Genomic DNA, 27,883 nt, shown 5'->3' on the forward strand with positions numbered 1-27,883 from the left:
CCGAGGTGAAGTTTCATATTCAACATTCGTCGTCTCACATTCGGAAGACGATCCTTTGCAGCGTCGCGTTAAATTTAGAAAATGTATGTGTTTCATAATATTTCTATGGATATAAAACCTCAAACTGTCACCAGAGTATTTGAACAATGTCTGGTCTACTTCCACACCCTTTACCTTTTCAATAACATATTTAACAACATGCAAATACATCGCTAATCTCTGAAAATAGCATGAAATCCTTGATAAGAGTTTTCAAAATTGTGATAAAAAATATCAAATTGACACCTTATTATTCTAATAATGTCTGGTCTACTTCCACACCCTTAACTTTTTCAATCAAATTTTAAAGCAAATGCTAGAAAATTGATAATCTCTGAAAATAGCATGAAATCCACACTAATCATGCTATTTTCAGAGATTAGCGATGTATTTGCATTTTGTTAACGTTATTGAAAAGGTATACGGGTGTGTAAGTAGACCAGACATTGTTAGAATACTCTGGTGACAGTTTGAGGTTTTATATCCATAGAAATATTATGAAACACATTTTCTAAAGAGTACGGTTTAGTTTTCACACGGTCCCTAACACGACACTGCAAAGGAGCGTCTTCCGCATGTCAAATGTCGAATATGAAACTAACTCCACCTCGGTGCGATGGCACAGGTGGGGCATTTGCATTGGCCTAAACGGAGACAGAGCAAGTATATGACGAGAGCAAAGAAGGAAGGGAAATTAATGAAAGAGTGTTCCTGGTTAAATAAGGTTGGAGGGCCCGTAGCTGAACTGCAGGGGCAAGAGACACCAACACCGTGAGAAAGATGAATATTGGTCCAATTAGGCTATTCATTTTTTAAATATTCAATAAAAAACATGTTTCGCTTCGTCCTGAAAATGTGAACAAGCTATTCGTGCAAGCTTTAATGTCATTTTAATGTGGATTTGTATTATTATTTGGCTAATACTTTACGTCGTCCGTTTGGTGTTGTCGGCCCCCTATTGGTCAAAGTGTCTTACTGCCACAGTGTCACATTGCACTTCTCAGCTAGCTAGTTGAGTACACTATCGTGGAAGCTGTAGGTAGTTCGCAAACGTTACCCCGCGGCTGGTCGCCCCTGAGGGAACAAGCCCCAGTGCATACTTTTCAGCTTAGATAGAAACACAATACTAATATCTAGGTGGAGGTGAGTGTGTATTTTGAGCTCCAACAGGTTATCACAGGGTGTAAGTTCTGGGGATATTTTTTCTCTGAGGAAAGTCACAATGGATCCACACTCGGGGAATTCTGCTTCGGCTGCGGCTCCCAAAGGCGGCAAGGACAAGAAATCTAAGAAGCATTACGAAGATGGAGAGAAGAAAGAAAAGAAATTTGTACGTACCAACTTGCTATTTTATCGATCCTAAAGTTGTACAATTTTGGTTTGTTTGGGAACTCTTCTGTCAATTCAGGCAAGCTAAAAGTCACTATTTGTAAACTAGGTAACTAACTAGCTCGCTATGTTAGCAGCTAGCTCTGCTAACTTAACTGGCTAGTGCTATAAATCAACAAGTGGATGAACGCATCATTGCTGAAACTTTTAACAAGTGTCAGGAGAAAGAAACAAATACAATGGCTACATCCGACATAAAGCCATTGCATGTGACATTTTATTTCTGAAATTGTTGCACTTTGCACCATTTACACAGATGATTAATTTAGTGAGTAACCCGAGCGCTTTAAACCTTGATAGCTCTGAAGCTAATATTCGTAGGCAGCTCACGCCAGGTTATTTGCTAGCCAGCTAGCCCGCTCTGTGATTGAGGAAGTAAGCTGCGGAAGTAGACAAGCGTTTAACTGGCAAATCTCGTAATTATGTATTGCAGCCGGTGTTAAGTTCAATACATTTTCAGGTAATTGCATGAGTATGCGTATGTTGGTGTCATTACAGCTACACCCATCTGACAGTTTCCAATTGTAGTTATCTGACGCTGGATCAGATTCACTTTTTCAAGTTTGAGTTTGACACAATGTTAACGACCCAATATTGGATTTACATAGCCATCTTTGCAGAGTAGTAATAAGGCTGTCTGAATGACATCCCACTCAGCTGTTTTGTACTTTTGTTTCGAATACTAGTTGAAACTTGAGTATATCCAGTTAGGTAGTGTCATCGTCACACTGTAGACAGTAAGTGTCTATGTAGACGTGTGTGATTCAGGCAAGGTGGTGTTTGGAGTCAGCGTGGTTGGCAACAAGGTGTCTCGTAATTTAACCCCTTGGCTCATCTAGCAACAGCTGAAAACTGATATTTCACTGGCAAATGGTAACCATAGCTGCCCAAATACACACCTTGTCAACGGGTATAGTTAGCTAATAGCTGATAGCAACCTCCCATCATACTGGACCAGTCACTGCCTGTCAACCATCAAACTCTTAAGGACCAAACAGATTATAGCCAGTATTTTACACCTTGAAAATCGGGGATGAATATGACCCTTCTTTTGAATGATCTGGTTATGGGCAGTTAATGATGGCAGTTGACTTAAGTAATTGAAGGGGCTCACCCACAAGAGACTGAGAGGTAACTTTGAGATAAAGAGAGTGGAATGCACTGCAGTCCAAGACAAGGTTATAAGTAAACAGCATGAGTCAGTGATAAAAAGTTCTTAAGTAAAGACATGTGCTCTGCACTGTGTGTGTGTGTGACAGAGAGAGCTGTCCTGTCCTGGGTGTGTAGGTGGTGGTTCCGTCCTTAATCTCAGCACTGCAACCTACAGTATTGGTCCTCATTCCATTTCTTCCTCCTCTCCCCCTCCTTTTTATATTACACAAACACACTTCTGTAGTAGGAATGTTATGAGGTCGGAGGAGGGCAGGAAAAGGTTAAAGCCTGTTAGGTGGAATGATACGTGTCCAATATATAATGTGATGTCATCACTCTCCTCTGTCTCAGAAGCAGTATGAATGCTGACACAACAAGCTCTTAGTTATAGTCACAGACCTTCTTGTGTATGCAACATCATTAACTAAATGTGAAGCTTACATGAAAACAATGTCAGATGATTCATCCACGATGTCTTCATCCTACCCATGACCTTTCAACCCCTCCATTCATCCACCCTCTGAAGTTACACAGCAAGCTCTTGCAGGGCACCAAGCTCTACAGTGTGTGTGACAGAGAGAGCAAGAGAGAGATTGCAAGCGAATCTTTGAGCGTCTACGCTTGGTTCACAAGCTGTGGCGCGTGTCTGGAGGTTGTAACCCCTACTTATGAGCCCGTGGAATGTTGCCACAGTGATCTTATGCCCCTTGTCTGTGGCCCCTCTGTTCACAGCCTACCTAGACCAAATCTAAAAGGCAAGGCTAGTAAGATGGCCCTGCTGTTCCCAACCAAGCCAAACAGAAGCTAAGAGCCTGGACTATCTGGATTGTCATTGCTGTTCTCTTCATTCACTCCATAATCCACACCAAGTCATCCTCTGCCAGAGGTTCTTAGGCGGTTAAACGTTGACTGTTCACGTAGACTTTCACTGCTACAACTCGTACTGTAAATCAACAATATACCAACCCAAAATAAGATGAGAAGAAGGACCACATACAGGCAAAAGTGCAAGCCTATCCTTGACCCTGTCCTAGCACTGCGTGGGAAGTGCTGGGCGAGTACTTGTGAAATCTGATGTGCTCTGTGTATTCTTCTAGTAGTGGAAATGACAAGCTGAGTCAGCAGGGGATAATGGTCATGTGTTCAGCATTCTCTTGGTGGCGTGGTGGCCTCAACGGCACTCTCCTCCGGTCTTCTGCTTTCTCTGCTCTGCTGCGTCGGTCCAACCCTGTAGGGAGGTCCTGCCGGGCCCCACAGGTCATTGGATCAGCACCGCGGACACACCTCGAGCGGAAAATACATGTCCCAGCATGCACCAGTGCGCCCACCTGCTGCTCCCCCTTTCCAGAAACCCATCGAAGGGCTGAGGTTGCAGATTGCATGTGTATAGGCCTGGTTAGCACAGACACTTATGCAGAAAACAGTTTAGTTAGGCAGTGTGCAGGACGTCCTTTGGGTGGAAGGGTGGCTGGCCTCTGTCTTTGTCTTTCGTTCTTACTCTCTCTCTCTCTCCCTCCCTCTTTCTCGTTCTCTCCCTCCTCTTGTCTGTGTTTGAGCGAGTGGAGTGGTTAATGCACCGGCTGGCTCTGACTGAATAAGAATGAGGGAGAGAGAGGAAGAGAAGAGAGGTGAACGCGGGAGAGCGTAGTAGATTAGCGGAGGAGATTCCACAGTGGATTAATGAGGAATGGGGGGGGGGGGGGGGGAATGACGCGGCCACAATCACACTGTCACAAACGCACCGTCTGGGGCCTGCAGCAAAAGCGTTCTTTAAAGGGCTGTGTCCTTTATGTAGTCTGCTGGTTGACCACATGGAGGACAGCGTTGGCCCTGGGCGTGGCCGTCCCCATCTCCCCCTCTCTTTCCTCTCAGGTGTTCCAGCAAGAGAATGTGACACATTCCCTGACAGCTGGCTTCACCTGTTCCGATTGGCCGGGGGGAGCCGAGTTGTGTAATAAACGTCTCAGTTCTATGTCGAGACAAGCATATGGAGGAATGCGGTCAGACACTGTATCCAACAGAGACAGAGAGTAAGGGAGAGAAAGAGGGAGAAGGGGGAGGGACAGAGAGAGGAGAGGAGAGGGGGGGATTGGGAGGGAGAAGAGAGACGGAGAATGAGAGAAAAACAAAGTACTCATCTCCCCACTTGTAGCACCACTCTGTGTGTGTGTGACAGATGTGACTTGGCTTCTGCTGTGAGACTAGTGCCTCAAAGACTAGGAGAGTGTTTGTCAGCAGTCGCTTGTCAACAAATGAGAAAATCCTGAAGAAAAGGTAGCACCTGTCTTTGGCAACAAGAGCTCTGTGTGTTCCACAAGCTGAAGGTTGCGGGGATGTTGTGTGGACCAGCGTTTCGCTGCCAGACGAGCGTATGAGTGACAATGATTGGGGTAGACGTGTTTGTGTGCGTGCTTGCACATGTGTGTGTGTGTGTGTGTGTGTGTTAAAAGGTTTGGTACTCACATGATGCGAAAATGATAAGTGACAGGGACTTGTTGAGAGCTATGATAGCCGACAGGCTACGGCTGACATGTCTTGTGGGCTTTGTGTGGCCACGCTTGTCTGCTCTGGCTTTTGCCAATTAGCGTGTGTGTTTTGAAATGTGAAAGGCAGCAGTAAATGCTTTTGACTTTCAGTGATATTGCACTTTTAGTACTTGTGTATTTGTATGCGTGTGTGTGTTGACACTAATAGGACTACTCTTTCTGTTCAGTATGGCAGGTTCAGCAACGCAGGTATTGGACTAGTCTCATATCTGTAGAATCAACACAACCCACCACCAGGTTGACACAATAGAGAACCAGAGGAGAGGGCACTGTTAACTAAATATTAACTCTGTGCGGTTGGTCGGAAAGAGTGGGGGTTTGAACCAGCTTATAGAAGACTCCTGTTGTGATGTTTGTGTTGTATGGTTTTGTTTCTTTGTCTGATGTTGACATCGTCACCAGTCAATCTTTTGACTACTTTCTTATACTTCTCCTTTGCTGAGGCCTACACACAAGCACCCTGTTCCTGGACATGAGCTTTGCCACAAACTTGCATACATTGTCAGCAAACACCCAAAGCTGAGCTGCTGCACAATGTTTAACTGACTGTCAGTTCTTTGGGCAATATTGACTAGAGTATGTGGTCACCAGGCTGCTTTCTCCTGTAGTCAATATTAGGCCTCCATATTAGATTGTCACTTCAACATATTCACAATAAATTGTGACAGGAAGTTGTACAATATTCAACAGGAAGTTGCCCTTTTCTTCTCCATTCTCCTCTGTACACCCCTCCATTGTACCAGCCCGTACCAGCATCCATATTTAAATGTGTGTACACACACACACACACACACACATACACACAGACACATCGTTTCCAGCCCATTGTTGATGAAAAGGAGCACTACCTCATTCTATAACCATGCAGCTAGGGTCTTATCAGTGAAGGCTAATGGAGGAAAACCCCAGAGATGGACCAGGGCATGGCATTCATCAACTGGCAGCCTGCTCTGTTCAATGGCATGCTGTGTCTCCATCGCACACACACACACGCACACACACACAAACATACAAATGCATTTACGCGCGCACACACCTCGGCTCCATTTTTTGCCAACACACTCTCAAGCTGTACAGTAGTGTGTGTGTGTGTGTGTGCACAAACAGGATTGACGGGTACTCCAGAAGTGGGGTCACCACCTCTCTGTTTGCGCTCAGGTTATTGGGCCGGTCTTACAGGGTGTCTGAGTGGTGGGAGTGTGTGTTTGCTCAAAGTTTGTTTGTGGTGGTGTGTAAGTGTGTACTCCCATGTCAGCTGGTTTTGACAGCAGTGCAGGGTTTCCCGCAGCACTTTTCAGTTGAGGCGGCCGCCTAAGCAACATACGCCTGCCGCCTTAACTACGTAGTTTTTGTTTTTTAATTGCGATATCCGCCGTGTTACTCTTGTCTTGTTTTCTCCCATTCCAAAACACCAGTCTCCCTTCTCTGCAGAACGCATTAGTCTATCGCACAAACTAGCCCCCCTCCTGTCTGACGACAAACCCCACCCTACCACCTTAACTAACACATTTTCTGACGACAAACCCCACCCTACCACCTTAACTAACACATTTTCTGACGACAAACCCCACCCTACCACCTTAACTAACACATTTTCTGACGACAAACCCCACCCTACCACCTTAACTAACACATTTTCTGACGACAAACCCCACCCTACCACCTTAACTAACACATTTTCTGACGACAAACCCCACCCTACCACCTTAACTAACACATTTTCTGACGACAAACCCCACCCTACCACCTTAACTAACACATTTTCTGACGACAAACCCCACCCTACCACCTTAACTAACACATTTTCTGCGGGAAACCCCACCCTACCACCTTAACTAACACATTTTCTGCGGGAAACCCTGCAGTGCTAGTAATGACACCCACCCTCCTCTAACTCAGCTCTATCTCTGTCGGCCATACCCCACCACCAATAGTCTTAATCTGCTGTATCTTTCCTGTGGCATTGCCTCACTTCCTGTGGCAGCAGCACTGCACTTCCTGTGCATGCTGCATCTCAGCTACCTCCCCCAGGCCCTGGGCGGGGGAAGTTTGGAGACAAAGGGAGGTTCAGCTGTGATCTGGATTCATCTGTCATCTCCATGGTACCCTAGGAGGACCTTGTGTGGTGCCTGATCCCAGAACTGTGTTTGAAGAAGTGTTTACTTTATCCTGCAGCCGCTGTTAGCCTGTTAGCCTAGCTTTAGTGTATCACGTCCTTACCGGGAGCCTCAGCCATACAGCATTGAGTGACAGCCGTCATGTCCAGTTCTATCTTTGCCCTGATAGACGTTCCACATGCTTTGGCCAAAACGGCACAATTCCAACGTTTCTCATCACTGCGACAAAACTCTTCATTCCGTGGCGATGCTACCCTGGGTGGCCTTTTTTTGTTTGTAGCCATGGAAATAAGTTTGAGGTCCATGAATAATCTGTTCAGCTACTGATTGCAATGGGAGTATCCCTATTGTGCTGCTGCTGTGGAGCCCAACCGGCATCTGTTAGCTGTCGGAATGCTCCTATTGAAAATCATTCCCACTTGTGTGTATGTGCCATCCACTGGCCATGCAGGCTGGTTGATCGGTGTGTGTGTGTGGGATCGTTCAGTGATTACGGTTAGTCACCGGATTACACAGGAGAGAACGGAGCCTATTATAGCGTCTAGCTACCTTTGTCTGCAGTCACAGTCTCTCTCCTACACAAACTCAAACACACATGCAAGCACACACACTACTTCATGTTGTGTAACCCAATTAACTTGGTACCCTTTTTAAACCAGCCCTTAAGTGATCTGTTCAGACTTAAAGTAAGTGGGCTGTATTACTCTGGAAAAGGCCCAGTATAGGACCAGAGTTGCAGATTAGACAGGCCCCCTCCCCATGTGTCAGAGCTAATTCTTTAAGATATGTGTGTGAGGTGCGTACGTGAGTGTGTTTGTGTTATGTTTGCTGTGATGTTTGTGCTGGCAAGGTCACGCAAGGACGCGTTCTCTGACTGTCATGACTTTCTTTTTTTTCTCATCCTTTCTCTGTATGTCTGTCTCTCTCTGTTTGTCTGTCGTTCTCTCCTTTTTGTCTCTGAGACAGAGGAGAGTGATGACATCTCTCTGTTGTTCTTTTTGTCCCAGTCTGTTGCTGGTAGACAGACCGGTGGAAAACGGTTTAAGATGGATAGGTAGATAGAAAAAGAGTGTGCGTGAGAGAGAGAGGTAGAGGAAGAGGCAGAGAGAGAGTGTTATCTCTGTGTTCTGTGTGGGATTTGTCAGGATTAGGGTGTCAGTGCTCCATTTTGACTCTCACATTCTGTCAGACTGACAGATTACAGCTAATCTAAAGGTGCCCTGTGTACAGCAGGTAAACATCCTGACTATCTGTCCGTCTGTGTGGTTTATTGGGGTACAAACACTCTGAGTGGAAGGTAAGCCCATTGGTTGGTGCACATACATGTGTGTCACACACACATTATGTCTAAACACACACAGTTACTAGCATAAATGCAGTATCTTATGTCTATTGTCTTCCTGCCTCACAGGTTGTCGAGACAGGTCCTGCCTTCCAGGACCGGAAACTGATTTTAACCCCTTATCTGTCATTATCTTTTATTATTCAGTTTTAATCTGAGGCAACAGGAAGTGATGCAGAGTGGTTTTCCTGTTGCTGGAGCTGTCAAAGAGATGTGAGGAACAGAGAAAGGGACGTAGTCAGAGGGAGGGATGTAAAGAAATGGAGAGATTGGAGGGTACAAGAGGAGGGGCTGATGGTGGATGGCGTGAATGAGAGAAGGACTAGAGCAGGGGTGGGGAACGTCCGGCCCGCGAAATCATTTGTTCCGGCCCGCCATGGCACTGCAGGAACCATATTATTAGGTGCATTATTCGTTGGCAGCAGCACTATTTTAATATGTGGAAGAGGACCATGGAGGCGCGCAGCGTTGCGTACCAATGTACCAAAAAAATTGGCTTGCGCGCTCGCATTAAGTGTGGAATTCCTTTCTAGCAAATCAAACCCAGAATACATTGTTAATCCCCGAATGTTTACAACGTATGGCTCCGCGCCTGATTAACACTCAGATCGATAAGCAGTCTAAAAAATGGTAGCAATATAAAATATAATACAATCCCTTTCCGTAATCATGATACCCCCCAATAAATGTTCGATGCACCTATAGTCAAAGCAGGCTGCATCCGTGCCAGCTAACATCACAAACCTCACCAAAGAGAAGCAGTTCCAGCCATCACATTAGGGGTGTAGGGGTAATGCTTCCTCAGTTTAATAGTGTGTGAACACTGAAACTTTAAGCATCACTTCCTGCAACTTCCTACTTGCAGACTGCAAGACTGCTCAAGCCTTCTCTCTCTAAGTCACTTTCTCAGTCCCTCATTTTCTCTCTCTCTCTCCCCCCTCCGCCGTGTAGATCGACAGTTCACCAGACTTTTAGACAGAGAGAGCAGGTGCCGTCCAGTTGCTGTTTACTCTCCGCTGTACAGGCTGGTAGCAAGGTCAAAGGTCAACTCTGCCTCCTGGCTGCTGATCTGACAACTCAGAGGTGGGGTTTGGACTGGGCCTAATTGCTCAACATATGCAGACTGCATATTGACAGTCTGTCACTGCGTCTGGCACACTGTGGGAAAGTGTGTGTGTTTTAATGGAGGGGGAGCTTGTTGCTTGTAGAGCTGCTTTTGTTCTCTCTCGACCCCTATGAATACACTCACACTCACATACACACACACTCTCTCTCTCCCCCAGGTCTGTATCTCAGTGTTCAATCTGCAGGAATAATTGAGCCCGGGTTCCTTTGGGACAGTGAGTCATCATCCACTTCCTGTGTTTCTGAAGTTCTCTAATGACCGTCCAAGCTGTTATGATGGTAACTCCACAACTACAGTACACACTAGATATGCTGTGTGTGTGTGTGTATGTGTTTTGTTCAGGTTGCCTGTCCAAGGTGTAGACCAGTGACTGACAGACTGATATAGTGCTGTTACCTGTGTGGCATTTGGAGGCAAAGGGATCGATGCCCTTCTTCTCCAGAGGAGGCCAGGAGCTGGGTAATTACTCCAGGCCCAGGTGGAGGGAGGGGCCTGGTCTCACCGTCCAACCCCAGAGAAAGCCCTCACTGCTGGGCTGCCCAGGGACCCCTCAGCCCTGGGCCCCACTGAGCTCCACACTCATGGGGCCACTGCTGTCCTCACTGATGGATTAGATACTGGTTTTCTGCAAGGTCTGAAGACAATGGGAGTAGGGCACTTGCGCAAGCACACACACACAACCACACTTCCTCGTTGACTGAGGTCAGTGACTGAGCTCAGGAATGGCAGGAGTGCACTGTGGAATGCTGGCACCTGTTGCCCTGGCGTACAGACAATGGAGATCTGTGTTGTTGTGGTGGTGTTTGTCAGGATAGGACGGCCTAATCAATACTGCTGTCGATGAGTGCCAGATGTCAGGATGGCGTTTGTGTGTTGTGTGTGTGTGTCTGACTTGTGACAGCCACATATTGAAGACTTTAAACACCTTGAACATGTCAATTCATATCCTGTTTTACTTGGCCTCTCCACGACACTGCTTGAGGAGGAAGTGATGCTGCTCGGGATGTTAAACAAGACTGTAAAGATGGCTGTCTGCCTGGAATGTCACCTAGCTGACTTTGGTAAGGGAGGAGAATTTACATACCATCACTCCAGATATGAAGTGAAACACACACACACACTGCAAGGCCTTGTGCAGTCTCCATTGTTGTCATGGGATGGTCATTGTTTTGCCATTAAGGACATGAGGTCTCTGAGGTTGGGTGCTATCGCGCGAAAAACTGGCCCCCACTCGGACACACTGCAAAAGCCTAGCTACACGCACTCACAGTCAGGGGCAGCGATGCGTAGAGCAGCAGGCGAGGCTATGCAAATCTGATCATTTAGCCTTGGAGACTTCCTGCTACAAGATGCAGTCTGTGGGGCCTACATGCTGATGTGTGAGACTGTTCATGAGTGTGTGCTAAGCGTGGCTGGGGTCTGTCCATCCATGTGTTTTGTGGATAAATGATCAGTCTTCCCTCAAGTGAGTGTTTGGTAATGCCCATTTCTATCTGCTTCTCTCTCTCTCCCTCCCTCTCTGCCACCCTACCTGTTGTTCCCAGTAGAGGCTGGTGACTGTTCTCATCTGCTAACTGACAGGGTGTTCCTGAGGGACAGAGAGCACAGTGTAGACGAAACACACACTTAACATAGCTAACACCGTTCGTCACAGTCGCACGCACGCTCACACACACAGTTCCACATTTCCATCATAGACAGTCCACATCGCCAAGCTCCACAATGCAGGCAGGCTCTGTTACCTAGGTGTTAAGTGTGTGTGTGGATGTACATACACCGAGGTCATATGGGGCCAGATTTGTTACAGCCCTCAGTATGTCTACAACTTCCTGTTTTAGCCGCCAACAGGAAATGTTGTGTCACCTTTGCACAGGCGAGTCACCAACTAGCAAGACCCCTCCCTATGACATCACCAGCGCCGACAAGTTAGCCTGTCACCATGGCAACTTGTAAGCACAGATATCAACACGGTTTAGGTTACAAGAACATGTGCGGGCGCACTCACAAATACACACACAAACACACCTTGTCCAGTAACTATTTATAAAAACCACAAGATCTAGTGTGATTCTGGACTGCAGAGAGAATGAGAGGAAAGGGGGGAAAAAATGAAAAAAGAGTGAAACACTGTCTGGGACTGTGAGTGGGGGAAAAAATGAATAAACAACAATCAAAAAGAAGTTGGCCTAGAGAGGAGAGTAGAGAAGAGTTGTGATAAGAGAACCAGAGAAAGGGGGAGAGGAGGGCTGTTTTTCTCTCTCCAGTAGGGACTCGATAGGCAGGGTCAGGTTCACCTCTCAGCCTAATGATCTCCAAGAGGTAAACACTGTCTGCATCGTACTAGAGGCACGGGTTAGAGGCTGCTTGTCTGCCTGTCAGAACCCTGTGTGTGTGTGTGTGTTGAAGGACACACTTCAGTGGAGACTCAAACTTCATGTTCCCCTCTCCAAGTGTTGTTGTGCTACACTCAGTCCCTCGTTTCCTTGTCTTTCTGCCACTTGTATTCCAGCTTTACTCAAACTTGAGCGACACACACACACACACACAGCTGTGGGCTGGTAAATATAGGCTGTGTGTGACTGATTCACATTGTCATAAGCAAAGAGCGGAGTTCACTCCAGTTTTCCGCCCATTTCTAAGAAACATACGTTTCCTGCACTCGGTTCAATGTGGGATAATTATGGTCCTCTTGGAAGTGTGTGTGTGTGTGTGTGTGTGTGTGTGTAGGCCTATGTTGGTGCCGGGTGATTTTTAGGCTGATAATTATATAGCACTTTTGTTTTAGCTGTGTATGTGTGTCGCATCAGGGTATTTTTTCTCTCCATAGCTTTCTAATTAGATAGGAAAGCATCATGCCCTGAGTACCTGTCTGGGTCTCCTTCCCCCTCTTTTGTGCTCGTTGTCTCTCCCCCCTTTTCTCTCATTTTCCCTTTCACAGACGTACACATACACACATGCAGATCACAAACTCTTGCTGTTTCCTGTGCGATTACCCAGAATTCATTGTGCCCCCTTCCGTCAGGCGACTGTTTCCTGGCCGCGGGTTAGATGGCACTATGGCCATCAGCATGTTTTACATCTGCCTGTGTGTGTGTGTGTGTCAGCAGTGTAAGGGGAAAGTTCCTTGTGTGTAAAGGATCGTCATGTCAGCCTTCACGGCAGGCCAGGGCCAATTATCCTTGTCACCACTGACTATAGAGAGACGGCTAATGATTAGACTCTCCTCTCACTCTCTCACTCTCACACTACTTTATTCACTCACTTTACTACCTGTAGCACTGTGACTTTAGCTTGAAGCCAAATGACCCAGCACATTCTGTTTAAGCCAACAACATACTTTTGATATATTAAAGTTGGACAAGGTAGGCCAGGATTTGTTCCTAGAAAGTTCCAGTGCTTTCTCCCTACAAATTGTCCCAACAGTCAAAGTAAAGCCAGGTTCAGGTGAATGATTTGAAACCTCTTTAAAGCTAGTCTCTTCTTCACTGTCCAGACAACAGTGATGTTCCTGGCTTATGGAGGAGGAGGAGGGTTCCTCTTATATTGGTGTGTCAGTCCTTCTGAACCTGCCTGGAGGATAAGTAATTCCTCTGAACAATGACTGGAAAGGCTTTGCATTTAGTGGCAGCTTTGTTTTGAATCTTTTTGAACAGATTTGAGGGAACAAAGCACCTGTTAGATGGTCTCGAGGAGCAGTTCCCCTGGAACCAGCCTGAAAAGTTCCAGAACAAGAGTGGAGAGTCAGAGAGAGACTTTGAGAGAAAGACAGGAGTTAGACTTAGAGAGAGAGAGAGGAGATGATGGTTTGAGAGCGAGTTATAGGGCGAGAGTGGCTGAAAGTGAGAGAGATGAGATGGAGAATGAGAAGGGAGTCAGGGAGGTCGGGCACGGTCACCCCGGCCCTGAACCAATCAGCCGTGGCGCCCTGGAGAGACGGAGGGATCAGGACAGACGGAGAGGGCATCGAATGAAGACAGACAGTGAAAGATGGAAAGACTTTGCAGGACGTGATGTCTGGAGAGATTAGGGATCAAAGGAAGGGTGGATGATGAGATGAAGTGGTAAAGAGAGAGAGAAGTAGAGGGAGAGAGACGGGTAGAGAGAAACGGGTAGAGAGGGGTAGAGGGAAAGAGACGGGTAGAGAGAGAGGGAGAGAGACAAGTAGAGAGGGAGGGAGGGCAGGATCAGTGTCGGGATGTTCTGTCTTACGAGCTTGTATTGTTTTGCACCTCGGATAACAAGTTCTCTTCTATTAAATTAGGGTGGAATTCTTATTACAGCCACACGACCAGTGTCCTTTGTTCAAGCTCTGAATACTAATCTCATGTTGTGCCTAACAACTTCTTATTTGAGTTTATAAGATGGAGGGAGAGAGTGAGAGAAGCGGGGAGGAAAGAGAAAGAGGACATGTTGTGGATCCTCTCTGGGGTAGATGGAGAAATATGAGCAGTTGTGTGTTGAGGGAGTAATGGTTGTGATAGCAATGCAGCGATGCACCAGATCTAAGGGGGCAGTGTGGGAAAAACTCACTGTGGAACCCTGGGAGGATTGCGTGGGTGTGATGGGGATCATTAAGGGTTGCTCTTTTGGTGTGTGTGTGTGTGTGTGTGTGCGTGCATGTGTGAGAGAGAGCTGCTGGTGACCCCGTGACCCAGAGTGCCTCCTCAGGCCTCTGGTCCTTGATGGTCCACAGATGTTGGGAGTGTAGGACTGGGATTCTGACTCATGCCTGAAACCTGCACTCTGTCTTCCAGCTAAATACGTCATCTCACGTCTTACTCACCACACATTCCTGGTGCAGTAATAGTACTTTCAAACTGTATTTTCTTTGGAAAAAGGGCACAGCTTTCTCCATAACCTCACGCTGCTGTTTCTTCCCTGTTGTTGAAGTGGTGTTCCAACTGAATCATATTACTGGGTGTAGCGTGACACCTTGTGGTGAAAACGTGCAAGTAACCAATGTACTTAATGACCCAAACCCAAAATATGATTACTTGATCAACTTAACTATGATAAGCTTATATGCCTCATTGTCAAATGTATCGCAAATAACTACAAATAATTGTCATTGAACTGAATTATGTAGTCTAAAAAATAAAACAGATTGATGATTAAAAAATGGACCGCTAAACAGTGATGCCGCTTTGCCTGTGTCTTCTTGCTCTCTCTCCTGATTATTTGATGATTAATGAACCACATAGACAAACCCTGGTCCTAGTCGATTCTACACCATTGATTTCTGTCTAATTGTTTCCCTCTTGTTTTCTCTCTCCCTCACTCCCTCAATCACACTCTTTTTTTTGGCCCGTCTCCCTCACTTTCTCTCTCTCTCTTTGTCACCCACCATTCATAATGACCTCTTCCTCCTTTCCATCTTTCCTTCCGTTCTCTACATCTCTCTCCTCTGTCCTATTTTCCATCCCCCCCCTTTCCGTACAGAAACTCAAACGACTGATCCCCGATGAGGTAGGTTGCGTGTGTGTGTGTGTGTGTGTGTGTGTGTCTGTATCCAAGGTCCTCCCCATGCCAGTGTGTGTGTGTGTGTGCGTCTGTGAATCCAAACTTGACAGTACCCATGTGACAGGGCTGTTTGGTTTGGTTTCACCATAACTAACAGCATCTCCCCCCCTCCCCCCCTCCCCCCTCAGCCCCTGTCGTGGGCTGGGAGGGTTGAGTGTGTTGGTTAACAGTTCCACCAAGATGTGTTCTCCCCCTGCTCATGCACAGGTCATGTCTGTCGACGTCTCTGTTTGGCCCTGTTAACACAGCACGCTTCCCAATATGTCACACACAGCATTGTGCACCGCTACTTATGTTACATAAAAGGCTAGCATTGTACACTGCTAAACAGGCTAACAGTGTAAACTGTGAAATGTTTTACATGTAGCATTATACAATGCAAAATAGGTTAGCATTATACAATCCTAAATTGAATTGTATACTGCTAAATAATTCTAAAATGCAAAAAGTAGGTAAGCGTTGCTCAGTGTTAAATTGCCTGCATGTAACATTGGTTATTGCAAAAAAAAAAATGTTTTTATTGAGCTCTGCTAATTGAGTTCCATGTTGCTTTGTACAGTGCTGTGTGGCATACATTCAGCCTGGTAAAGGTCTAACTGTATGACATGTAGCATTGGAGACTGTTAACTGTGACATTTAGCATTGTACACTGCTATGATTTGTAGCATTGTGCAATGCTAACTATTCTAAAATACAGTGCTAACTGTATGTAAAGTGTAGCATTTTACATTGCTAATCAGACATTAAAGAAGAGGGATGTTAGAGGCAGGCAGCTTTATCCCAAATCAAGCCCTGAGAGGGAATTACTCACTGCTCACTTGTAGATCTCAAAGCATTTCACAGGTATAATCATAATGGCTAACTGGGTGTCTAAACCCATCCAAGTGTGAGATCTGTCCAATGGGACTGGCCCTATCTGACCTAAAGGAGTTGATTTGGGATCGAACCTTCCCCCGGGCCCTGCCACAGAGCGACCACACAGCAACAGCAGCAAACATCACACTGGCCGTTTACTCCAGTTAGTTCCCTGACCTCTGTGTGACCCCATGTGTGACCCCTGTGCCCTCCGCCCCCCAGCTGGAGCGCTTCACCAGCATGAGGATGAAGAAGGACAAGGAGAAGGCGGGGCCGGGCGGGGGCCAGCGCCACTCAGCCGCCGCCCACTACGAAGTGTCGGGGGCGGGAGCCTCGCAGCACGACCTCCCTGAGGAGCTGGTGCTGGACCTGTTTGAACAGATGCTGGTGAGGAGGAGGAGGGGAACGAGGGGGGGGGTGGGTGGGTGGGTGTGGGGGCAGAGGAGGGGTGGAAGGGAGGAGGAGGAGGGGGGGCGGGCAGAGGAGGAGGTAGGGTTTGCAGGCGTTCATGTAGTGCTTTAGGGGCCTTCCTGAATTTCATTCACTTTCTTGTCTCAGCCTTTCTTCCATACGTCTCTATCTCTCTCTCATTCTCTCCCTTCCTGTCTCCCCCCCCCCCCCTCACCCAGGTGGACATGAACCTGAACGAGGAGAAGCAGCAGCCTCTGAGGGCGAAGGACATCCACATCAAACGAGAGATGGTGTCCCAGTACCTCCACACCTCCAAAGCTGTGAGCTTCCCTCCCCGCACACCCTGACCTGACCCCTGTTGGAAGGTCAAGACCCTGATCTGACTGTGTGTGTGTGTGTGTGTGTCTCAGGGCCAGAACCAGAAGGAGAGCTCCAGGTCAGCAGTGATGTATATTCAGGAGCTAAAGACTGAACCCAGGGATGCTCAGCTGCTGAGCTGTCTGGAGTCGCTCAGGGTTTCCCTCAACAACAACCCTGTCAGGTAACATCCCACACACAACATGGCACATGCTCTCTGTTACACACACACACACACACCATGGTTTACTAATGCCAGTCTTTGTCCTTGTGTCTCAGCTGGGTGCAGAACTTTGGAAACGAGGGGTTGGCTCTGCTGCTCAACCTGCTGAGAAAACTCCAGGAGGAGAAAGACCCGTAAGAGCAGGAAGCATCTTAACAACACCTATCACAACAATAACAACAACAACTACCACAACAACACCACCCTCTCTCTCCTCTCTCTCTCTCTCTCTCTCTCTCTCTCTCTCTCTCTCTCTCTCTCTCTCTCTCTCTCTCTCTCTCTCTCTCTCTCTCTCTCTCTCGCTCTCTCGCTCTCGCTCTCTCGCTCTCTCGCTCTCTCGCTCCGCCTCTCTCTTTCTCTCTCTTTCTCTCTCTCTCTCTCTCTCTCTCTCTCTCTCTCTCTCTCTCTCTCTCTCTCTCTCTCTCTCTCTCTCTCTCTCTCTCTCTCTCTCTCTCTCTCTCTCTCTCTCTCTCTCTCCAGGCACATGGGAGTCAAGTGTCAACACGAGATTATCCGCTGTCTCAAAGCATTCATGAACAACAAGGTAGTTTCACCCACCCTGCTTATACCTCCAACCCACCTCCACCAGTCACAGTAGTCACCTCCACCCTGGTTTCACCTCTTAACTAAACGTCTCTGTCTCCCCCCCCCCCCTAACCCAGCACGGCCTGAAAGACATGCTGAACTCAGTGGAGGGGATCCCTCTGCTGGTCAGAGCCATCAACCCCATGGTGCCTCACATGATGGTGGACGCCGTGAAGCTGCTCTCTGCCATCTCCATCCTGGAGCACCCCGAAAACATGTGAGACTCAGAGAGAAAGAGAGAGAGAGAGTGTGTGTGTGTGTGTGCGCGCGTTACAAACGGGGGTGAGCTTTGGGGTGTGGTGGGTGGATGTGTGGGTGTGCATTAAGTAGTATTGATTTATGTGATGCTAGTTAGCACGTGTGTGTGTGTGGGTCTCACCCCTCTCTCCCTGTCCAGGCACGAGCGTGTCCTGGAGGCCATCACCGAGGAGGCCGAGACGCAGGACAACGAGAGGTTTCAGCCGCTGCTCTCAGGGATGAGCAAAATCCAACATCGCCCTCAAGGTACACACACACACACACATTCTCTCTCATACTTTTTCCACTCCTTCTCACACACAAACTTTTATTATTATTATTATACTGCACCTGCATGTCTCCCAAACACACGCCCCTCCCCACACTGTACCTGCGTGTCTCCCAAACACACGCCCCTCCCCACACTGTACCTGCGTGTCTCCCAAACACACGCCCCTCCCCACACTGTACCTGCGTGTGCGGCGCTGACAGGCCGTGTGTGTTACAGGGAGGCTGCATGCAGCTGATCAACGCCCTGATCAGCAGAGGAGAAGAGCTCGACTTCAGGGTCCACATCCGCTCTGAGCTGCTCCGCCTGGGCCTCAGAGACCGTCTGACGGTGAGACACACACACACACCACAGTAGGGAAGCTCATTCTGCATTAGATCGGGCTTTATTTGACTCTCTCTGTCTCTGCCCCCCCCCCCCCCCCCTGCAGGAGGTGAGGACCATAGAGAACGAGGAGCTGAGGGTGCAGCTGAGCGTGTTTGACGATCAGGCGGAGGACGACTCGGATGATCTCAAGGCTCGGCTGGAAGACGTCCGCATCGAGATGGAATATCCTTTCACCTTCTGCCTCGTCCGTCCAGACATCTGGAATGTGTGCCGGTTGACCTGCAGTTCTGTTCCTTACCTGTGGGTGTCTCCAGGGTGCCACATTCAGTTCTAGTGATTGAGACTGTCAAGACATCTGTTTCTAAAACCATGTACTCTAAAGGCCATTCTTTATACGTATTGCCTTCTGTGTGAGGGATAGTGTGATCAGCTGCCACAATGTCCCATTAAGGAGGTAACTTGATTGGATTTTGAAATGTGGATTCGATGCAGCATTTCTTTTTGTAGCCACCAGGGGGCATCTGACACACCATGCCATTAACATGTATTGGCACAGATCTACAGATCATTATCACTGGGAGAGCTGTAGGACAGATTAATTTCTTATGAGCTGTGTTTAGCTTAAGTTGATGACGGACCGTGTCCAAGCGGTTGCGTTCCTTGACGGCAGCGGGCGCACTGACGTGACGGAGGTGTTCCAGATCCTGTTGAACACAGTCAAGGACTCCAAGGCCGAGTCCCCACTTCCTGTCTCTGATGCAGCACCTGCTGCTGGTCCGCAACGACTACATGGTCAGGTACGGGGAGGTCACATGGACACACACACACACACACACACACACACACACACAGAGAAACAAGAACACAGACACATGCGCACCCAGTTGCACACGAACCCCCCCCCCCCCCCTCACTCTCATACACACACACACACACACACACACACACACACAGAGAAACAAGAACACAGACACATGCGCACCCAGTTGCACACGAACCCCCCCCCCCCTCTCACTCTCACACACACACACACACACACACAGAGAAACAAGAACACAGACACATGCGCACCCAGTTGCACACGAACCCCCCCCCCCCCCTCTCTCACTCTCATACACACACACACACACACACAGACTCGCTGTAGGCATACAGGCCCAGGGTTTTAGGCACATGACACATCCGCACTGTAGTGACCTTGACCTTTGAATGCTCCATCCCTCTCCACCTCCTCTGCATGCGACTCACTGCTTTGACCAGGGGGCACCTTGTCCTGTGGAACCACCATCTCAATCCTTTTTCCTCTACTCTCTCCCTCTCTCTCTCTTACTCTCGCTCTCTCACTCTATCCCTCCCTCACTCCCCGCCTCCCCCGTCGGTTTTTCAGTGCATCCTTCCAAAAAGCCTAAACCCCCCCCCCCCCAGTTAATACGCATGCAGGGGAGGCTGGCTCCATTTGAATAGAGAGGAGCACCTCCAGCCCTTATCACCGGCGCTATGCTAATGTCTCTCTCTGAGCCCGGGGGCTCTCACTGGGAAGCGAGGGATGAGGCGGAGGGGAGGGATATTAGAAGAGGAGAGAGGGGAGAAGTCAAGAGTTGGAGAAAATACTTACGCACCTGCTTGCGCGTGCACACACCCACCCACACACACACACACACACCCACACACACACACCCACACACGCTAGGCACAGTTGACATGTCAGGCTTGTCGCCAGTCCCGTCTTTGCCATCCCGCTCCAAACAGGAAGGAAATTATTGTTGAAATTGTTTTCCAAGGTTGAGGGGGAGAGATGGGGGGGTGGGGAGCGTAGGGGGTGGAGGGGTGTCGAGGAGGCAGGCAAGCAGGCAAAATGGATAGAGGGAGGTGGATGGAAGAGATTTGCGAGGAAATAATAGCTTAAGCAAAGTGTGGAGGTGAGAGAGATGGAAATAACAGTGGCAGGAAGACGATTCAGGGAGATGGTGGGTGGTAAATTGGTGGGTGACTGAGAGAGAAGGAAAGTGAGGGAGAGAGAGGTGCAAAAAGGCTGGATGTTAGTATTATAGAGGAAGACATGCACTTCAGTCTGCCCTCCAGTCCAGCAGTGCTGCATTAGTGAATGAACCCAATGGACACACACACAGACTAGTGTATAGCAGTCAGTCCTGACCCAAGTCAGTATGAACCTCAATTGGACTGGTCACATTTTCTGACTATTCCCATGTTTTGCAGGTATTGTAAATGAAAGTTGTTACCCTTCAGTCCTCAACGCCTTTCTTTCCAGCGGCCACTAGATGTCTCTCTCGCTCCATGGATAAATCTAGGCGAAGAATTTATTTTCTTCGAGAAGTGACAAAGATGAGGAGGAGGGGTAGAAAGATTGAGAGAGGAAAAATTGATAGAGGGGGAGAGGTGAGGGAGAGAGAGAAAGGAGGTGTTGAAAGAGAGAGAGAGATGGGGAAAGAGAGAGATGGGGAGAGAGAGAATAAATAACATATTGAGTTCTGTGACTTGTAGAGCATCACACAGGGTCACAGAATCAGACACCTCCGAAATTGAGTGTCTGTGTGAAACCAACTAGATCAGACGAGGGACGCACGCACGCACGCACGCACGCAGACAATCAATCTTTTTGACAAGAACACCCATAGACGTTCTCTGACACCCGTGGACTTTTGTGAGACAAAAGTTTGTCTCACAAACAGACACTGCTCTTAATCATTTGGTAATGTATTCATTATAGCAATCCAGCAACGCACAGAGCGTTTGAACCTGCAACCTCTTGTACGCAGTCAAAGGCTCTACCCACTGAGCTATGTCTGTCCCCCCTTAACCTGTGTGTGGGTGTGTGTATATTCTCTCTGCAGGCCTCATTACTACAAGCTCATGGACGAGTGTGTCGCACAGATCGTTCTGCACAAGAACGGAGCTGATCCAGACTTCAAGTGTCGCAATCTCACTTTCGACATTGAGGGGTTAATAGGTATATTTTTTTATACACACACACACACTGAAAGCTGGCCCATTCTATGGATGTTCTCCTCAGTTTACCTGTTCACTCTGCTTCACAGATTTGAAGCGTGTGTGTGTGTGTGTGTGTTTGTGTGAGACGTGTTCTGAATCCAGACAGTGTTCCACTTGTTTGTGATGGTCGTGTAGAAACATGTGGAAAACGTGTTCCATTTTCACTTATTGAACTGGGTAAACCCACCACGAGACCCACGCTAAACCCACGGCCTGGACACTGCCAGACATGACGGAGCTAGCTGACCAAGTCACTGTGTAGGAGAGCACTGGGCTGACCGGAACTAGACTAGACCCAGGCTAGACCCAGGCTAGACCCGGGCTAGACCCAGGCTCAGAGGAGACAAAGACAGGATATTCCAGACCCCTTCAGACTAGTACCAAACCGAACCATACTGAACCATACCAGACCAGACCATTACTGGGTCTAGGAGTTTACGTTTCTGCTCTGTACTCCTACACTACCACTTTCACTGCAGGAGGCTCTAATTGCACTGCTTCTATATGCGTCCTCAAGTAGAGCTGACACACCACACACATGCACACACACATATGCTGCCCTCCTTCAGACTGTCGTCATTACGGGTGGAAAGCAGCCCAATTCTGCCTGCATGCATTATTTAGTGTTTTTCTTTGAACTCCGAATAATTCTCCGCTGCACACACTCATTCCTTCTCTCGCTCTTTCTCGCTCCCTCTCTTTCCTCTTTTCTGTCTCTTCACTCTCACTCTTCAGTTTCTCTTGCTCGCACTCCTTTTACCTCTCTCTCTCTCTCTCTCTCTCTCTCTTCACCACTCGCTACAGCAGCTTGTCCTATTTAGCCTGGCTCTGATGACAGAGTAGACCCTGGAATAACACTAACACACACTAACATCTCCCTTTCTTTCTCCTCTTATTTGCTACTCTCTCTCTGTTTCTCTCAACTGTCTGACCTCTCTTACTCTACCTCTTCTGCTGTAAGATAATTTTTTCTTTCTCCATCCCTCACTGCCTCCCAGTGGCTTATGGGTAGGGTCCAAAGACCAATGTCTCAGGAGTAGGGCCCCGACCAATCAACCTGCGGATTTGGTCTCCTCACCAGGCAAACTCTTCTCTGCACATGCTCAGTATACCCCAAAGACTTCCAACCACCTGTAGACCCCAATCACACAATCAACGGCTCTCTCCCACTGATCAAACCAGATTCCGTTGCCCCTCCCCAACATACGCTTCTGATAGGTCAGTCAGATGGTGCAATATCTCCTTTAGACTTTTCTTTTTGTTTTTTTAATCTTATCTTCTTCTTCTGCCAAAATGGCCTGGTAGGAGGGGAATGGAAAACCAGATGAGTATGGATGGGTTGGAGAGGTATAGCATGAAGAAGAGGGATCCACAGAGAGGAGAGGGAGAAACACAGTGATGTTAGAGTGATGTTAGAGTGATGTTAGAGTGATGTTAGAGTGATGTTTGGAGATGAGAGGATTAGTGATGTACCTCGGTGTGTGTGTGTGTGTGTGTGTGTGTGTGTGTGTGTGTGTGTGAGAGTGTGTTTGAAGGTGGGGATGGATGAGGGCGCCAGGTAGGAAGATAGACTCCCAGTGCGAGTAACGAGATGCCTCTGAAATCGTCTGGCCCATCTCCACTTTAAGGAGGTTGATGAGGCAAGGCAGACAGGGACACACCAGCTGAAGGGCAATATGTGTGTGGTGTGTGTGTGTAATGTGCAAGACTAAAGGGCACAATGGCTCATTGGAGTTCTGTCTGACAAAACCTTTCTCTCTCTCACACACACTCTCCCTCCCTCTGCCGCTCTCTCTCTCCTTCCCTCCATTCCTCCCTGTGTAGATAACATGGTGGACCAGACCAAGGTGGAGACCAGTGAGGCCAAGGCCATAGAGATGGAGAAGAAGGTGAAGTGAACACACACACAGCCGTGGGAGTGTAATGAGATTCTCCCTGCTTGTCCGTGTCCGACACTCAGCCACTAAATGAGGAACAGAGGATGAGGGAGAATGAGTGCATACGTGTCTGACAGCTTCCTGATAGAGAAATACTCTGACACACACACACACACACACACACTAAATGGCGTGATTGCAGAGGCTTGCTACCCTGGTGTTTCTGTTCTGTTATGAGCCTGACAGGATAATTGCAACGAGTGAGCTGAAACTATCTTCCATCTCACAGGCACACACACACATTTACCTACTATGTGCAAGCACATACATAGCCATTTGGGACACATTCTGATCTCTCGAGACACACATCAAGGCTGCTGTATGGTGGGGTAATTGCGTCCCACTGGCTGTCAGGGATTAGGGATGAGGCTGTCAGGAAGCTGACAGGAAGAGGAGGGAATCCTGTGTGTCCTGATGACACAACTGTGTGTGTGTGTGCGAGCGCGCGCGCCCGTGAGTGTAAGAACATTTCACAGCCACTCTCATGGCCTTATGAATGTGTTTGTGTTAGTTTGTGGACTGTGAGTGGGAGCGTTTGTCAGACTGCTACCATCCCACCGGGCCTCACCCGCACGGCTGCTTGTTTTCTCTCCCAGCTCAACGCCGAGGTCACATCCCGCCACGAGCTGCAGGCGGAGCTGAGGAAGCTGGAGAGCGACTACGAGCAGCGCGTCCAGGAGCTGAGCTCAGAGAAGGAGCTTCTGGGAAACCACAAGCTGGAGAAGGAGAAGGAGAACCAGGCTCTGCTGGGCCAGATCAACACGCTGAAAGAGCAGGTAGACACACACACACCTGACCCATCTATACACACACCTGACCCATCTATACACACACCTGACCCATCTATACACACACCTGACCCAGCTATACACACACCTGACCCAAGTACACACACACCTAACCCAACTACACACACAACTAACTACACGCACACACCTCTGACCCAGCTACATACACACATGATGCACACACACATCCCAACGGTTTAAATGTATGCAAGTAGAGACATCCAACATTGACAGATAACACATCCAAATCCAGGTAGGACAGGTCCCCCTTAGCTCCTACCTCACCCAATAAGACTGCAACTTGAACAAGTCGCAGTGAAAGAATGTCGGGGAGGGAGTTACAAGGGGAGAGAGAGATGAGTGGAAGGTAGGAAGGAGAAAGAGGAGGAGGAAGAGAAGGGTGGAGCTGTCAGTGTCCTGCTGGTTAACCAGCTGGACCTGGTCTCAAACTGTCACCAGGAACATGCACCACACACACACACACACATGGCCCCGGACAGTCACTACGCATCATTGTGTGCGTGTGTGTGCGTGTGTGCGTGTGTGTGTAGCCATATTATGCATAGTAGGGGATGTGGACTTTGTGTCTCTCTGACAGACAGGCTTTCTCACACACAGAGGCCCTGTTCCATAGCAGGCCGACACCAGCAAAAATCCTCTCATCGCCCTTCACACACACACACAAACACACACACACACAGTCCCAATATCAAGCAGCCATCAAACAGAGTCCCTCACACAGCGATGCCTCTCTTCCCCCTGCTGTTAAAGGGGGGGTCTGGGTCCATCAAAGAGTGTTCATACATGCCCTCCCCCCCCCCCCCCCCCCCCCCCCCCCCCCCTGTCATGGAGCTCCGCCACCGGCCCTTCATGTGGCAGCACTCTCAGAAACAGCCAAGTTGACAGACACATCCTCTGTCTGTCTGTCTGTCAGGCAGGTACACACACACAGACATGCAACGCTGAAGCACATGCACACATTTGGAAAGAATATATATACACTACAGCTTACATACACACACACACACACACACACACACACACACACACACACACACACACACACACACACACACACACACACACAGGTAGACCCATATACAAACGCTGAGAAACACACCTCTTGGGCAGAAGTTATCCTTCTAGGCATGGATATCCTAGCTTTACTTTCTCATTTGTCCTATTAGCTCTGAGCAAGCATGTGAATTTCATGCCGCCCACGCACACTTATCAAGTCATCCTGCTGTTCCAACTTCTCTCTCTAATCATTTGGTTCAGGCGTGAGTTGTGTAACTTTTTCTTCACTCACTCCATCCCATCACTCTTTCTCCCTTGCGCCCTCCCTCCCACGCCTTCTCTCTCTCTCTCCCTCTCTCCCCCCTCTCTCTCTACAGATTGAGAAGCTGTCTAAGGACCTGGAGGAAGCCAAGACCCGAGTTGTCACGGTGACCGTGCCCGTTCCCACCCCTGGCTTGCCCCCCACCACCCGGCCAAGCTGGCCTCTCCCCTCCCCCTCCCGCACCCCCTCTTCCTGGCCAACCCTCCGGCGGCCCCCCCGCCTCCGCCCCCCCCCCGCCTCCCCCTCCGCTTCCAGGCCAGACCATGCCCCCTCCCCCCCCCCCCCGCCCCCTCTCCCGGGCATGCCCGCCCCCCCACCCCCTCCTCCCCTGCCGGGCATGGGCGGCCCCCCCGCCTCCCCCTCCCCCCCCTCCTCCCCCTGGCATGCCTGGGATGCCCCCCGCTCCCCCCACCACCCCCTGGCATGCCTGGGATGCCCCCCCCTCCACCCCCCCCGGGTGGTCCAGGCATGCCCCCCCCCACCGCCAGGTATGGGGGTCTGGACTGCACCCGTGCCCCCCCCTCTGCCCTACGGCCTGGAGCCAAAGAAGGAGTACAAGCCTGAGGTGCAGCTGAAGAGGGCTAACTGGAGCAAGGTGAGAGAGAGTGTTGTTGGTCTGCAGGTTCTGGAAGATCTCAGTTAGAATTCCTCCCGACCCGTTGTCTGTCTGTGTGAGTGTGTGCCTGAGCGGTAAAACCCTGACCCCATATAACTGTGTGTGTGTGTGTGTGTGTGTGCTCTCACGTCTCTTTCATGACTTTGTGCTTCATGTTCTCCTCCTCGTCTCTCATCTGCGATGGTTAAAACATCAAAACGGCCCTCTGTCTCTCTTTAGCCTAGAGCTACTGTTTAATGGCTGCCGTCAACTTCATCAGCGTTTAGTCTCTCTCCCTCCCTCTCTCTTCCTCTCTCCCTGTCTCTCCTCTCTCTCTCCCTCTGTCCCTCTCTCTTCCTCTCTCCCTGTCTCTCCTCTCTCCCCCCCCCCCCCCCTCCTCTGTGTTCATACCACTCATACCCTGCTTGGTGAGAGCCCTCTGACGAGGGTGTCACAGAAATTTCTTTTTAATAAGCCGGCTTCTTTTAACTGCTGGTGAAAGATAATTAAATTGCTGCTAGAAAGGACAGCATTCTTTTTGTAATTTAAATTAAAAAAAAAAAAAAATCTCTCCTCACGGTCCTTCAGCCCCATATACCCGCGCCCCCTCCACCCCCATTCCCCACACACACACACACACACACACACACACACACACACACACACACACACACACACACACACACACACACACACACACACACACACACACTATATCCCTGTACCCCCCATCCCCAAGGCTTGCTGGGTAATGAAAGCCTCATATCTGTGAAGTTACTGCCCCTCCTCTGATGCTCTCTCTCTCTCTCTCTCTCTCTCTCTCTCTCTCTCTCTCTCTCTCTCTCTCTCTCTCTCTCTCTCTCTCTCCCCCCCCCCCTCCCTCTGTTTCACTTCCTCTCCCATCCCTCTCCTTGATTAGGAAACCAAAGTGAGAAAGAGGAGAGAGAGCAAAGTTAATTGTGCAGTGTTTAGTTGTGCTTGGAATGAAGAAAGAGTCAGATGGGTGCAGTAGTCAGGCAAGGGAAAGGCTCAATAAATGGAGGACGGGAAGGAGCTAGGAAAAGAGCTAGGGAAGGAAGCAGGCCACTGGGTCCTCTCAAGGTTCTCTCCTCTCACCTGCTCTCTGGGACAGGACCAGGGGTTGAGTCCTCTTCCTGTTGTGTGAGGGAGATCATGGAAAATGACTAGCTCTTTCTTCTTCCTCTCCTCTTTGGCCTCCCTTCACACTGTCCTTAAATGGACCCCCGACCCCCCACCCCAAAAGAGGAATCCCCACACAACCGCTATGTTCTCAATGATTTGTTCTCTTTGCCTTTCTTTCTCTCTTGGATGGATGGATGAATGATTTCTGTGCAAAATTGAATAGATGAAAGGCTGTCTCTAACTCCTGCTCTCCTCTCTTTCTGTCTCTCTCTCCAAATCTTTCTCTCTCGCTCTCTCTCTCCCTCCCTCACCAAATCTTCCTCTCTCTCTCTCGCTCTCTCTCACCCTCCCTCTCCAACTCCTCCTCAATGTCTCTCTCTCACACCCTCTCTCTCAGATTGGGCCTGAGGATCTCTCAGAGAACAGTATCTGGACCAAAGCCAAGGAGGGTCGCTACGAGAGCAACGAACTGTTTGCCAAACTCACACTGGCCTTCTCCTCTCAGACCAAGTGTGAGTGGTTGTGTTTGTGTGCGCATGTAATTACCGTTCCCCTTT

At 48.9% G+C, this 27,883-nt stretch overlaps 2 protein-coding genes across 2 annotated transcripts in view; one reads left to right on the top strand and one right to left on the bottom strand.

Moving 5' to 3' along the window:
* The window catches only part of hdx (highly divergent homeobox), a 350,307-nt gene that overhangs the window by 298,130 nt on the left and 24,294 nt on the right, over window positions 1-27,883 (bottom strand). The gene's annotated exons all lie outside the window — the stretch shown is intronic.
* On the top strand, window positions 566-27,838 carry LOC134032070 (protein diaphanous homolog 1). Its single transcript, XM_062475870.1, is given in 21 exon segments — window positions 566-1,369; window positions 15,151-15,177; window positions 16,309-16,473; window positions 16,716-16,817; window positions 16,908-17,038; window positions 17,134-17,211; window positions 17,558-17,621; window positions 17,740-17,879; window positions 18,060-18,146; window positions 18,148-18,166; window positions 18,408-18,518; window positions 18,619-18,737; window positions 19,195-19,252; window positions 19,254-19,312; window positions 21,368-21,483; window positions 23,349-23,413; window positions 24,058-24,237; window positions 25,644-25,723; window positions 25,725-25,989; window positions 25,991-26,183; window positions 27,724-27,838. Coding segments are annotated over 20 exon segments (2,136 nt in total). The 5' UTR covers window positions 566-1,261; the 3' UTR covers window positions 26,153-26,183; window positions 27,724-27,838.

This window comes from Osmerus eperlanus, chromosome 13 (assembly GCF_963692335.1).
Source record: "Osmerus eperlanus chromosome 13, fOsmEpe2.1, whole genome shotgun sequence".
Lineage (NCBI taxonomy): Eukaryota > Metazoa > Chordata > Actinopteri > Osmeriformes > Osmeridae > Osmerus > Osmerus eperlanus.